Source organism: Elephantulus edwardii, unplaced genomic scaffold, assembly GCF_000299155.1.
Source record: "Elephantulus edwardii isolate Elephantulus edwardi_28Jun2011 unplaced genomic scaffold, EleEdw1.0 scaffold00464, whole genome shotgun sequence".
NCBI lineage: Eukaryota > Metazoa > Chordata > Mammalia > Macroscelidea > Macroscelididae > Elephantulus > Elephantulus edwardii.
The window spans coordinates 375,650-389,780 of NW_006400214.1; the positions used below are offsets into that span (position 1 = coordinate 375,650).

A 14,131-nucleotide genomic window follows, 5' to 3' on the forward strand; every position below is an offset into this window, starting at 1 on the left:
AGTGTGAGAGGCTAGAAGTTCAGGTGCAGGACATTATTTCAAGACAAAGGCTTTCTGTTGGTTGTGGAGAAAAGTCCTTATTTCTTTAGACTTAGGTAGACTTTATACTTTATTTATAATAATCGAACATTGTTGGATAGATACCTTATGGAATAGGATTACCTCCAGTTGTAGAAACTTTTCCAAGTGAGGAAGACCTGTCTCCTCACAGTACATTCTGTCATAGTATATTCTGATGTTGATGTACTAAAGACCTGACTGAATGAAGGACCTTCATTTCCTGGTATAGTTAGACTCTATATGACTGGAAACAGCTATAAACATTCATTAAAAGGGAGAAAGTGAAATACGTAACATGTAAAGCATGTAAAAGTTAAAACATAAAATGTCACATAAGAAAATTGACATATTAAGCATCAGTAAGGTGACATGGACGCGTGTGAGACCTTTTGAATCAAACAGTCATATGATTTACTATGCCTGGAATGACAGATTGTAAAGGAATTATGTTGACTTCATGATCAAACAAAACATTTCAAAATCTATCTGAAAGTATAGTGTTATGAATTATAGGATACTATTCATAAGCATTCAAAGAAATGTGTTAATACAACTGTTGTTCAGATATTTACATCAGCCACTAAATAAAACAAAATTATTTCCACCAACATCTTCTTCACTCTGCAGTTGACTGAATATGCAGACAAGATGTATTAGGAACAGTTGGTGACTGGAATGTAAAAAAGTGGAAAGAACTATAAAACATACCTTGCTAATAGAAAGGAGGCTGTAGAGTGGATGGTGTAATTTTGATCAATCAGTACTTTATTTATTGTAGACACCTTCTTAAAGAAAACCACATAAATGTTGAATATACACTTGGCCTTTCTTGCTGGCATTTACAGAAATCAAATTGACTACATCTGTAGGAAAAGATTACAAACAACAGTCAAAACAAGGCCTGGGACATGAACAACTCATATGCAAGTTCAAGATGAAGTTGAAGAGGATAAAAGCAAGCCTATGGAAACCACAATATGATTTTTAGTTTAACCTACTTGAATTTAAAAGCCATGCCAACATGCTGGTGGGACATAAAAGTAGAACTGAAAAGCTGTAAGTCAGTGAGCTTGAAGGTAAGAGCCTCACTGGAAACATACTGGATGAAAAATCAGAAATGAAATGTAAAGAAAATGAAGAAAACATTAGGAATGTCACTGAAAAAAATTATGGAAGATGTACTAGAAGAAAACTTCCCACGTATTTTGAAGAACGAGGAAATCCACATTTAAGAAGCACAGATAGACTAGACCCAAAAAGAAAACCATCAAGACACCATAGTCAATTGTTGCAAATTAAAAAGTAAAGAAAGAATATATAAAACAGCACAAGAAAAACAGAGTCATATATAAAGGAGAATCAGAACTTGATTTCTCACTGGCAACCATGTGAATTTGAAGACAATGGGATGGCATATACAGAAAATGAAAACAGTTCCTAAAAAAAAACTCTCTATCAAATATGAAGAAGAAATTAGATCCTTAGCAGAGAAGAAGGAAATTAAAGAATTTGTGAAAACAAGGCCAAAACTACAAGAAACTTTTAAGTGAAGTCCATCACAAGAGACACTAAACGAAAGTGGGTAGACTTTGCTGTTCTTGTGTACCAGAGTCGGAACTGATATAGTGACCCTCTGGCAGTTTTTTCAGAGGCAGTTAATTGTACAGTAGGACATTGCCCATCCTTTTCCTGTGGAGCAATTGACGGCCTCAAACCCTGTGCCTTTGGAATTACAGCAAAGCTTCTTGCCTCTAGGCCACCAGAGCTCCCAGATGGACCTTAGTAACTAAAAACAACAGAAAAAGAAACAGTAAAATGTCAGCGGTAAAACTTGGCTCACGGTAATCACACTTAATGTGAACAGAATAAATGTGCCAATCAAGAGAAATACAGTAAGCGAATGGATTAAATAAATAAATAAATTCTATCACAGTGTGTTGCCTAGAAGAGACCCATCTGAAAAACTGGAAAGACAAACACAAAATCAAAGGCTGGCGGAAAAAAAAAAACCAAACAAATCGCAACCACAAAACAGCCAGGAGTGGCAATACTAATCTCTGATAAAATAGACTTCAGCATTAAAACCACCATAAAATCTAAGGAAATGCATTACATACAGATTGAATGTACAGTAGATCAAGAAGATATAACCTGGTCAGCATTTATGCACCAAATGATAGACCTGCAAAATACATAAAGCAATGATTAACAAAATTGAAGAAAGGAATAGATAGCATCAGAATAGTGTTTGGAGGGTTCAGCACACCACTCTTGTCAAAAGGATAGGTCAACCCCTAAGAAACCTAACAAAGATTCAGAAAATCTATAATCAGACAACTTGGCCTGGTGTATGTATTAAGGTACTGCTCCCAATTAAAACTCAATTGAATTTCTTCTCAAGTGCACATGGTACATTCTCCAGAACTGATCATACATTAAGACATAAAGGAAGCCTCAACAAATTAAAAAACATTGAAATAATACAAAGCATCTTCTCAAGAGCACAATGCCATAAAAATGGAAGTTAACCACAGGAGGGTATAGCTTAGAAAACCACCCATGTGGAAACTAACATTGTGCTAAAACATGAATGAGTTACAGAAGAAATAAAGAATAAATTTAAAAAATTGCTTGAAACAGATGAAAACGAAAATACAACATTCCAAAACCTCCAAGGATGCATCTGAGCCAGTCATTGGGGCCACACAAGAGGCACACACAAAAATGAAATAAAGAAAAAAAAATCAGTGACCCAAATGAACACCTTCATCAAATAGAAAAAGGACAACAGTCTAATCTTACAACCTGTAAAAGAAAGGAAATTATAACACAAGAGATGAAATCAGTGAGATGGAAATAGAAAAACAATTGAAACCATCAATAAGATCATAAAAGCTGGTTTTTCAAAAGTAAATAAAACTGAAACACTGCTGGGAAACTTAAAAAAAGAAAAAAAAGATGACAAATTGATTAAGGAATGATGTGGTAAGCATCACAACAGAACCAGATGAAATTAAATCGATAATATCAGAATACTTAGGAAAAGGTATACTATGATAAATTTTAAAAACCTAGAGGAAATGGATGAATTTCTTGAAACAAATTGAATAGGTCATAAGAAGACTTCCTGATAATAAAAGTCCTGGACCAGACGGCTTCAAAGCTAAATTCTACTAAAAATTCAGAGATCTAGAAACAATTCTACTTAAATATGTTAAAAAAAATAGAGATGGAACACTCCCAGAGTCATTCTGTGCAGCAAGTAAAACCCTAATACCAAAACCAGGTAAATTATATTACCAAGAATGAAAACTACAGAGCAGTGTCTCTCATTAATATACATGCAGAAATCCTTAAGAAAATCCTAGCCAATAGAATAAAAAAGCACATCAATAAAATAATTGATCATGATCTAATGGGATTCAAAAAAGGTATGTAACATAAGAAGGAGGTATTCAACATAAGACAAACCATCAACTTAATATCACCACAATAAAAAAAAATTAACAGGACTCATCAGATCCTAGCAATTGATGCAGAAAAGGTATTTGACAAAATACAGCACCCCTTCCAGATTAAGGCACTCGGCAAAATTGAAATAGATTTCCTTAACATAGTGAAAAGTATATATGCAAAACCAAGAGCCAACATTATTCTCACTTTTCTTGTGAACTGGGACCACAAAATGATGCCTGCTGTCATCAATTCTATTCAGTATTCCATTGGAAGTGCTTGCTATGGCAGTACAACCCAAGAAGGAAAGAAAAGACATCCAGATTGGCAAAGAGATGGTTAAACTATCGCTATATGCAGATGATAAGATACGGTATACTGTACATAGAAAAGTCCCAGTGCTCAACCAAAAAACTCTTTCAGCCAGTAGACTAATTTAATAGAGTGACAGGATGTAAGATCAGTATAGGAAAAAATGAGGGGGATTCAAATACAGTCACCAAGAGAACTCAGAGAAGGAAACCAAGAAAGCAGTACTATTTGCAGTAGTCAGCCACAAATTGAAATACTTAGGAGTGAATGTAACTAGATATACAAAAAGATCTATATAGAGAAAACTACAGAACGTTTCTGCAAAACATAGTGGTGGTGTTATGTGCCATCAAGTTTCTTCTGACTCATAGCAACCCTATGTACAACAGCACGATACCCTGCTCTCTTCTTTGCCAATCTTATGAGTCCGTCTCATTGAGGGGTTTTCTCTCTTGAGCTGTCCCTCCACCCTCTTAAGCATGATGTCCTTCTCCAAGAACTGGTCCCTCCCTGCAGCATGTCCAAAGTGTGTCGGAAGAAGATCTAGAATCCATGCCTGCAAGGAGCAGCCTGATTTAACCCTCTCTAGGACAAACCCATTTTTTCTCCTAGCTGTCCATGGTATACTTCTCCTGCACCATAGCTCAAAGCCATCAATTCTCCTTTTATCATCATTAGTCAGTATCCAGCTCTCTGATGCATACCAAGTAATTGCAGAGACCATGGCCTGAATTAGTCACACCTTAGTTCCCAGATTGACATTGTTGCTCTTCTGTACTTTGGAGAGGTCTCTGACAGCAGACTTTCCTAATGCAATTTCTCTTTTAATTTCCTGCCTACTGGTACCAGGAGTGTTGATTGTGGAACCAAGCAAACGGAAACCATTAACAATCTCAGTCTCTTTATCATCTATCATGATGTTATCAGTTGGCCCAGTGGTGAGAATATTTGTTTTCTTGATGTTAAGCTTCAATGTATATTTAAGGTTACACTCCTTTACCTTCTGCAGCAAGTGCTTCAAGTTCTCTTCAGTTTCAGCAAGCATGGTTTTGTCATCTACATAACGCAGATTGTTGATGAGTCTTCCTCCAATTCTGATGCCATATTTCTTCTCATATAGCCCAGTGTCCTGGATAATCTGTTCTGTATATAGAACATCCCTGGTATAGACCCTTCACAATTTTGAGCTATTCAGTGTCTCTATTTTCTTACGATTGCCTCCTGGTCCAAGTAAAGGTTTCATATAAGCACTGTCAAGTATTCTGAGATTCCATTCTTATCAGAGTTAGCCACAGTTTGTTGTGACCCACACAGTCAGAATCCCTTTGCATAGTTAATTTGGTACTGCTTTCAGCCAAGATATACATATCAGCTATTATATTTTACTAGAGTGCAGAGAAGCCAAAGCAAAAGAAAGAAATTAAGGATATGAACAGATTTCAGTGGGCAGGGCGGGAAGACAATGTAAAGTGTTAGAATGAAATGTACAAAGAGCTGGAGTCAGAAAATCAAAGAGATCAAAGTTGTTTAGCATTTCTTAAGGTGAAGTTAATGAAGAACAAATTGAAGCCTCAAGTTGTGCTTAGTACTTTAGGATGCTATGTTGCTGTTTGTTGTTATGTGCCATGGACTCACTTACGACTCATAGCGTTCCTATGTACAACAGCCCTAAACCTTGCTCTGTCCTGTGCCAATCTCACTGTCTCCCACACACCCACCCCCATTACCCCAGTCACTGAATCAATTCATCTCATTGAGGGTCTTCCTCTCCTGCGCTGTCCCTCCACCCTCCCAAGCATGACATCCCTAAGGACCAGTCCCTCCTTGCAACATTTTCAAATTATGTTGGACGAAGCCTCAGAATCCTTGCCTCCAAGGAGCAGCCTGTTTTAACCCTCTCCAGGATGAACCTGTTTGTTTTCTTAGCAGCCTATGGTATATTCAATACTCGTCTCCAGCACAACAGCTCAAAAGCATCAATTCTCCATCTGTCCTCCCTAGTCATTGTCCAGCTCTCTGATGTATAGCAAATGATTGGCATACTCCAGAGAGACACCATTGCTCTTTAGTACTTTGGAAAGGTCCCTAACAGCAGACTTTCTCATCGCAATACATCTTTTCATTTCCTGGCTGCTGGTGCAGAGAGTGTTGACTGTGGAGTCAAACAAACTAAAGCTGTGAACAATCTCAGTCTCTTTACCATCTATCCAGATCCTGCCAATTGGGCCAGTGCTATAGGCAGAATATTAAATGATCAAAGAATCATTCGAAGATGATGAAAACAGTATACAGAGTCATGATACCCAAAGGAATTGACTGACACAAAAATGAAACAACATATGAGCAAGAGCTTGTGGTTTTTGAGGAAGAAGTTCAAGCTGCTCTGAATGAATTGGCAAAACATAAGACCCGAGGAATTGACAGCATACCAATTGACATAATTCAACAAACATTCGCTGCCCTGGATGTGCTCACGAAGTTGTACCAAGAAATTTGGAGGACAACCTCTTGGCCAACTAACTAAAAGATATCTATATTTGTTCGAATTCCAAAGAAAGGTTACCTGACAGTGTTGAAATTATTGAACAATATCAGTAATATCACAGGCAAGCAAGATTCTGCTGAAAAGTATCCAAAAATGACTGGAACAGCGTATCAACTGAGAGATGCCAGAAGTTCAGGCTGAATTTAGAAGAGGGTATGATACTCGGGATGGTATAGTTATTGTTAACAAGATACCATAAAACACTTAAATAAATTGAAAAGTGTGCCCTGCTAATGGATAGCAATACTCAGTCTTTTGAAAATGACAACTCTACCAAAAGCAATCTACAATTTTAATGCCACCCCTATACAGACAACAGATTCTTTTTTCCAGAAGATTAAAAAGCAAATTGTCAGGTTTCTTTGGAAATGAAAGAGACCCTGATTAAGTAAAGCACTTCTTATGAACAAAAATGATGTGGGAAGGTTAAGACTCCCTGACTGCAAAACCTACTACACTGAGATAGTAACCAAAATGGCATAGTACTAGTACAATGTTAGGTACATAGACCAATGGAACAGAATTGGGAACTTAAAATGCATACGTCTATCTATGGTCAACTGATAGTTCACAAAGAAATTCTATCAAATTGAGAAATGACAGTCTCTTCTACAAATGATGCTGACAAAATTGTACTGCTGCCTCCGTAAAACTGAAACAGGATCCACACCTCACATCACACACAAAAATCAACTCAAGGTAATTTTACTAAATTTCATGTAGAACAAAAGACTAATCAGTCAAGTGAATATTTTTCTGATGGTATATAATTAATGCTTTTTAGTGTAATATTAAATAATGTAGAAGATAAAGTACATGATTCTTACAATATTACTGTGTTCTCCCAAGACCAGCATTGTTAAACCATACATTTTATTCACTTAAATCCATACTAGCTTTAATTTATATATTTATATTAACATTATTTTCTCTGCATTTTTATAGGCCCGGACTTTGTAGTTTGTGATGAAGGTCATATACTAAAAAATGAAGCATCTGCCGTTTCAAAAGCTATGAATTCTATAAGATCAAGAAGGCGGATTATTTTAACAGGAACACCACTTCAGAATAACCTAATTGAGTGTGAGTGAAACATCTTCATTTATATTTTATAGCATTGGCATTATGTTCTGTACTTTTTGCCAGTTTTCAGTTCATCTTCTATATTCTCCATTATTGTGTCTGACTTTGGGCTTACGTAGATCATTTCAGTCTACTGTGGAAAAATACTTTTCCTAGGGGAATACTCACCCCCCCAAGAGGATTACTTTCATGAATGATAAACTGTAGTCAACAAATGTACCATTATGAATTTTCAGATATATAAATGTAGAATCTACATTATGTTTTGTTAAAATTCTTCTTTTACTGCTTTTAAGAAGTAGGATTAGCTCTGGTAAAGTGGTCTTTAGCAAACTGTGCTCCCAGCCAGAGTCAGTATTCAATTCACCAGAAATATAAGCCAGGTAACAACTCTAGAGGAGAAAGATGAGACTCCTCTTAAGATATATAACTTGGGAAACCCATTAGAGGGCTGATATGAGTAGGAACTAGCATGATGATAGTTGTTGTTGTTTTTGTTGTTCTATGCCGTCGAGTTGCCTGCAACTCATAGTGACCTTATGTACAATAGTCCTAAGTCCTACTCTATCCTCTGCCAATTTCACTGTCTCTGACACACATACACACACATTATGCAAGTCACTGAATCATTCGACTTCATAGAGGTTCTTAATGTCCTGCACTGTCCCTCCACCTTCCCAAGCATGACGTCCTTCTCCAAGGTCTGGTCCTTCCTTGCACCATGTTCAAAGTATGTCAGGCAAGGCTCCTGAATCCTTGCCTCCAAGGAGCAGCCTGGTTTAACTCTCTCTGGGATGAACCTGTTCATTTTCTTAGCAGTCCATAGTATATTCAATACTCTTCTCTAGCGCACAGCTCAAAGACATCAATTCACCTTCTATTCTCCCTAGTCATTGTCCAGTTCTCTTATGCATTGCAAGTGATTGCAAAGACCATGGCCTATATCAGGTGCACCTTAGTCTCCAGAATGACACCAGTGCTCTTCAGTACTTTGAAGAGGTCCCTAATAGCAGAGTTACCTATTGCAATACATCTTTTAATTTCCTGACTATGGAGCCAAACAAACTAAAGCTCTTAACAATCTCAAGGTCTTCACCATCCATCCTGATGCTGTGAGTTGGCCCAGGGGTGCAAATCTTTGTACGTTTTAATTTGTTTCATTCAGACTGAGAAATGCAATTTGTGTTGCTGCTTAGAGGACAGATACGAAAATAAGGTACCCAGAGTTTTAGGAGATACTCATGGGTTATAAAAAAAAGTGTGTCAGAAAGTTGAACATGAGAGAAAAAGACCTGTGCTACTATGGTAGAATAGAGTTTACTGAGGCTGAAAACAGCGTGTGATTTATGAGTTTCACTTAGATTTTTTGTTATGATTGGTGAGAGTGATGGAGAAACATGAGATCATTTGTTAAGAAAGCATTTATAATTTTGTTAGTGTAATTTTTCATTTTTGGGGTTTCCGTTGTAATTTCTTTCAAGTAGTTTTGTAATTGCTCAGTTATTTTGCTTTATAGTAATTATTTTCTATCTTATTTTATTATTATTATTATTATTATTATTTGCTTTAGCTTCTTCCTTTTCTATCCCTTCTAATATATTTTATATTATCATTCTAAATAGTATAGCAAAAATGAATAGCTCTGTTACGAATTTTTCGAATTGAATCAGTTTATATTTGGGATAGTAGCTTATTATCCTGTTTTATTGATTCATTATTTAATAATTGTTTTACTAGACAATCATCCTAACAATGTATTTAGGGTTATTAAAACAAACTCAGACTCATTGCTGTCTAGTCAGAATTGATTCATTGATAACCCTTCATTTCACATCCAGAGTTATAAAATTGTATGGGAGCAGGTAGTTATTGTTCTCCTTCAGAGCTCCTGGTGTATACTAATCACCTTTGGGTTAGCAGTACATGTCCCTGTGGACTACAGCTCCAGAGTTCTCTTAGAGGAACAGAATACCTCTATTTTGTTAATAAGTGTTATAAAGAGTAGTGAAGGGAAAAAATGACCTTAGATAGTTAAAAAATTTTCTGTTTTTTATTTTCATTTCATTTTCTTATCTCATTTTTGAGATTTAGTTCTGATCAAAGTGTTTATCTTATATGGCTTCAATTTTTCTTTCTTAGTAATATAATACACCATTTTATTTCAGAAGGAACATCAGAAACTTTTTGAGTCATTTTACCCATTTGTTTTTAATGAATCAATGTTTTCTCTTGTAGATCATTGTATGGTTAATTTTATCAAGGAGAATTTGCTTGGATCCATTAAGGAGTTCAGAAATAGATTTATAAATCCAATCCAAAATGGTCAATGTGCAGATTCTACCATGGTAGATGTCAGAGTGATGAAAAAACGTGCTCACATTCTCTATGAGATGTTAGCCGGATGTGTTCAGGTATCTTCCATAGTAATTCAATATTGTTACTGTATATATTGCAGTTCTGCAGTTCGAATTTTCTTTCTCCATTTTGCAGTAGGTAGCTTTACATTTAAATCCCTTTCTATTGTTCAATGATTTATGCATGTGAATTCAAAATTTAAGATCTATTCTAGTGAAATTCATTGGTAGCTTGTTGTTGTTGATTGCCTTCAAGTCAAGCATGACTCATAGCGACCCTATGAACAAAAGGCCTGAAACCTTTCCATAACTGTTGACATTTATTAACATTTATAGAATTTCCAGAGGCAGGTTGTTTAGGAAGTGGATGCCACTCCTGCTTCCAGTATTGGTAGTTTATTGGTATGAAATTTCACTGCCAACACAGTGTTACGTGATTAAAATTCGTTAGTTACCTTCATTTAGAAAGACAGGCAATCTCCTCCCATGTGATTTACTGCCTCTGAAAACCCACTGTATGGTCAGCCATTAGTGGTTTCCTACTTGACTATATACACTATGAATAAATGGAAACTTATTGCATTGTTGGTTCGGTTTTTTGTCAAATAAGATTTTTTTACATTTTAGTAAGTTAATGTTTAGATTTTTATTGTCCTTTATATAATTAAATTTGTCAAAGTTGCACAGCTTTTATGATTAAGAAAGCCCTATGGTCACTGTAATTATAGTGTTGTATTGTAAGCATAATTTGAAATGTTGTACAGAAGGCCAGAATGAATTAACAAGGAACCATTTTCAATGTAATCCTAAAGATACAATTTTATTAACTTTAAGCTTATACAGTAACTTGAACCATGCTAATTATGGTATTTAAGTAAACATGCTCAGTGAATTTACATTAAAACACTGATAATATAATGCATATAAATTAACAAGTCATAAGGCCTACGTTTACTCTTCAAACAGTAAATAGGCACAAACATATGGTAACAAGTGAGAAAGGTATTGTTTTGCATATATGTACTGACACGATATAAGACAAAGTCCTCTGTTTTGGTCAGATTGATCGCTGATAATAGTAACTAATATTTTTCTGTTTTCCTTTTACTACTTCAGCTATGTGTAGGGTTTGGTTGTCTGTGCACACCTTTCTGTCCCTCCTTATTTATTTGTGTTTAGCAAATTAATGTGTTCTGTTTCAAGAATCATGATTTTTTCTTTTCATAACTTTCTTTCACAATTGAACATGAATCCTCTTCAAATTATGCATTATCAGTTGGCATTGGCATATTTTATATAATTAGAGTTTATCAGACTTTTTTTCCGGTTTTACTATATTATTAATGCAAATCATGTCTACCTATTAAAACCTTATCTTTGTTTCTTTCTTTTCCTGTATCGAGATAATTTTGAATCTGTAAACTACTCACTTGGTAATGTGAATATTTAAAACTCGTGTCACACAAGGGGAGCTCTGGTGGCCTAGTGGCAAGAAGCTGCACTGCAATCCCAGAGATTTGTGGTTTGAATCCACCAGATGCTCTGCTGGAAAAGGAGGGGCAATCTCCTCCTGGACCTGTCGGATCTGATTTGACGGTACAGACACACACAAAATAATAAAATAACAAACAAACCTGTGTCACATGTTGCAGTATCTTTTCACTGGTATACCATATTGTTCTGGTGGCCTAAGTGGTAAAGATTTCTGCTGCTAACCCAAAGAAAGGCATTCTGTTTGAATCCACTAGCTGCTCCACGGGAGAAAGATTGGCAGTCTCTTTCCATGATTATTACCTTTGAAAACCTGCTGGTGGTTCAGGTATGAGTTGCTTGCAACTTGATGGTATGTAACAAAAGCAGCCACCGTATTGTCTCCTCATATAAAGTACATCAACTGCAGTCATTTGTGAGCCATTGAGTATTAAGGAGGATTACTATGTTGAAGAATTGCTTATGTGTTTGATACTTACTTACCTATTTTAGTAATGAGAATTCTTAAAGGAGATAATTGTTATCATTCACTGATTTTCATTTTCTTTCTCATTCATTATAGAGGAAAGATTATACAGCATTAACAAAGTTCTTGCCTCCAAAACATGAGTATGTGTTGGCTGTTAGAATGACTCCAATTCAGTGCAAGCTCTATCAGTACTACTTAAATCACTTAACAGGTAATAAATATTTTTAGTTAACTATTTCAATGTTCACATTTTCATATAGAAGGATAGTACTTTTAGGAGAGTTCTGTCTGCTTCATTTTATGTTGTTCCTTTGACAATTTTCATTTTGAATAACACATTTCCAGTTAAAAACAGTTACAGTGTTAAACTTAAAAGTAAAGGAATGTTAATATTGGCTGTTGTTTAATTTACCAGCAACTCCTGGGGACTACAACAAAATGCAAATGAAAACCACTCAGTCCTGTGCCATCCCAATCATAGGTTCTGGTGTCATCCATAGAGTTTTCATGGCTTGATTTTTTTAAAATAGATCAAAAGGCCTCTAAATCTGTCTTAGTCTGTAAGCTCCACCGAAACATGATCAACATTATAGCAACTGGCAACTATATACAGTGACTTACTGGTTTTGGAGGTGCATAAATCACATTGACCAGGAGCCAAAGTTGAGTAAATGAAGGAATAAACTCGTGAAGGAATAAACATGTAATATGGATGCTTATAATTTTTATTTCAGCAAAATTACAAACATGAATAAATCCATAAGATAAAAAAACTTGCAGTATATTGAAAAATATTTATTCAGGCTGTGTTAAATGTAAATTAAATGAGTAAGTTTATTTCAGAATTAAAAAATTGACAAAGGATGAAGGATAAAAATAGTAATATTACAGACAAATGTTTAAAATACACCAAACTAACAATTGGTTTTGAGTCATTTCTGAATCATAGCATTCTGTGAGCAATAAAACTAAACCATTCCCTCTCTGATTCCATCCTTACGTTCTCTAGTGTACTTAAGTCCCATTGTTCCAGTGACTAAGTAAGTCCATCTAGATTCTTCCTCTTTTTTTGGTGACTCTTTTCTTTTCTTAACATAATACAGTTTTCAAGGATTATCCTGCTTATGTTAACATATAAAAAGTATGTAAGATGAAGTCTTTGAGGAGCACTTTGGGTGTACTTTTTCTGACACAGATTTGTTTATTCTGAAATAATCCTGCAATACACCACAATTTAAAAACATAGAGTCTTCATTCTTTTCTATTCATTTTCTTTCATAGAATTTCAAACAATTAAAAATGCCATTACTTGTGTTATGTATAGTTTAGTTTATAATTGAACGTTCTTATTAGCACTTTTTAGAAGTTCTTGGAAACTGGTTTGTTCCTTGCCATATGTCTTTTGATTTATTGACTGCTGTTTTCATGGGTATTGGTTGTGGATCCAAATCATATGAAACCTTTGAAAACTTAATTCTGTTCACTGTTCATGATGTTAAGTTTTTGACCACTTAAAAAGATTTTTATTTTATTAATGTTGAGGTATAATCCATACTGAAAAGTATTATCTGTATACTTTATTCAGTACTTCAGGTCTTCTTCACATTCATCAAGTAAGGATTTGTCATCTGCATGCCACAAGTTGTTTATAAATATTTCTTCAATCCTAATGCTACATTCTTCTTTATACATTCCAGCTTCTGAAATAATAAAACTCCAAATTGAAAAGACTTGTAAAAGTATACAACCTTGAGGAACACATATACTTATTTTTTCTTGGTCCTTTACCGGCTTCCATTACAGACACACATTGTATATCTCACTCACATGTGTGTATAGAAGGATATATGGAAATACTAGATACTTGATAAAATAGTTTCTTTTGATAGTAGTGCATTTGAGAGAATAATATAATGGTAATGCTCCACAGTTAACACTCTTTTTTTTAAAATTTATTTTATTTTTTTCTTCTTATTATTCTTTGGGGCAGAGTCCCAGAGGGGCCTTTTCATTGGAGTGGGGACCCACCCACCTCAAGAGATTTTGTTTCTTTCAGGGAGTTAGCCAAGTCTACCTACTAGAAAGTCAACACTCTTGGCACCAGCAGCCAGGAAATTAAAAAGCGCATTGCCATGGGAAATGTTAGGGACCTCTCCAAAGTGCTGAAGAGCAGTGGTGTCTCTCTGGAGACTAAGGTGCATTTGATATAGGCCATGGTCTTCGCAATCACCTGTTATGCATCAGAGAGTTGGACAATGACCAAAGAGGATAGAAGGAGAATTGATGCCTTTGAGCTGTGGTGCTGGAGAAGAGTACTGAGAATACCATGGACTGCTTGGAAAACAAATAGATTCGTCCTGGAGA

The 14,131-nt window shown here is 35.4% G+C and overlaps 1 protein-coding gene across 2 annotated transcripts in view; it reads left to right on the forward strand.

The window, feature by feature from the left end:
* ATRX (alpha thalassemia/mental retardation syndrome X-linked) overlaps nucleotides 1–14,131 on the forward strand; it is a 301,403-nt gene that overhangs the window by 160,207 nt on the left and 127,065 nt on the right. For both annotated transcript variants that reach the window (XM_006902875.1, XM_006902876.1), the window contains 3 exons: nucleotides 7,316–7,453; nucleotides 9,689–9,864; nucleotides 11,861–11,978. In XM_006902875.1, the coding sequence (XP_006902937.1) occupies nucleotides 7,316–7,453; nucleotides 9,689–9,864; nucleotides 11,861–11,978 (432 nt within the window). The remainder of the gene's footprint in view (nucleotides 1–7,315; nucleotides 7,454–9,688; nucleotides 9,865–11,860; nucleotides 11,979–14,131) is intronic.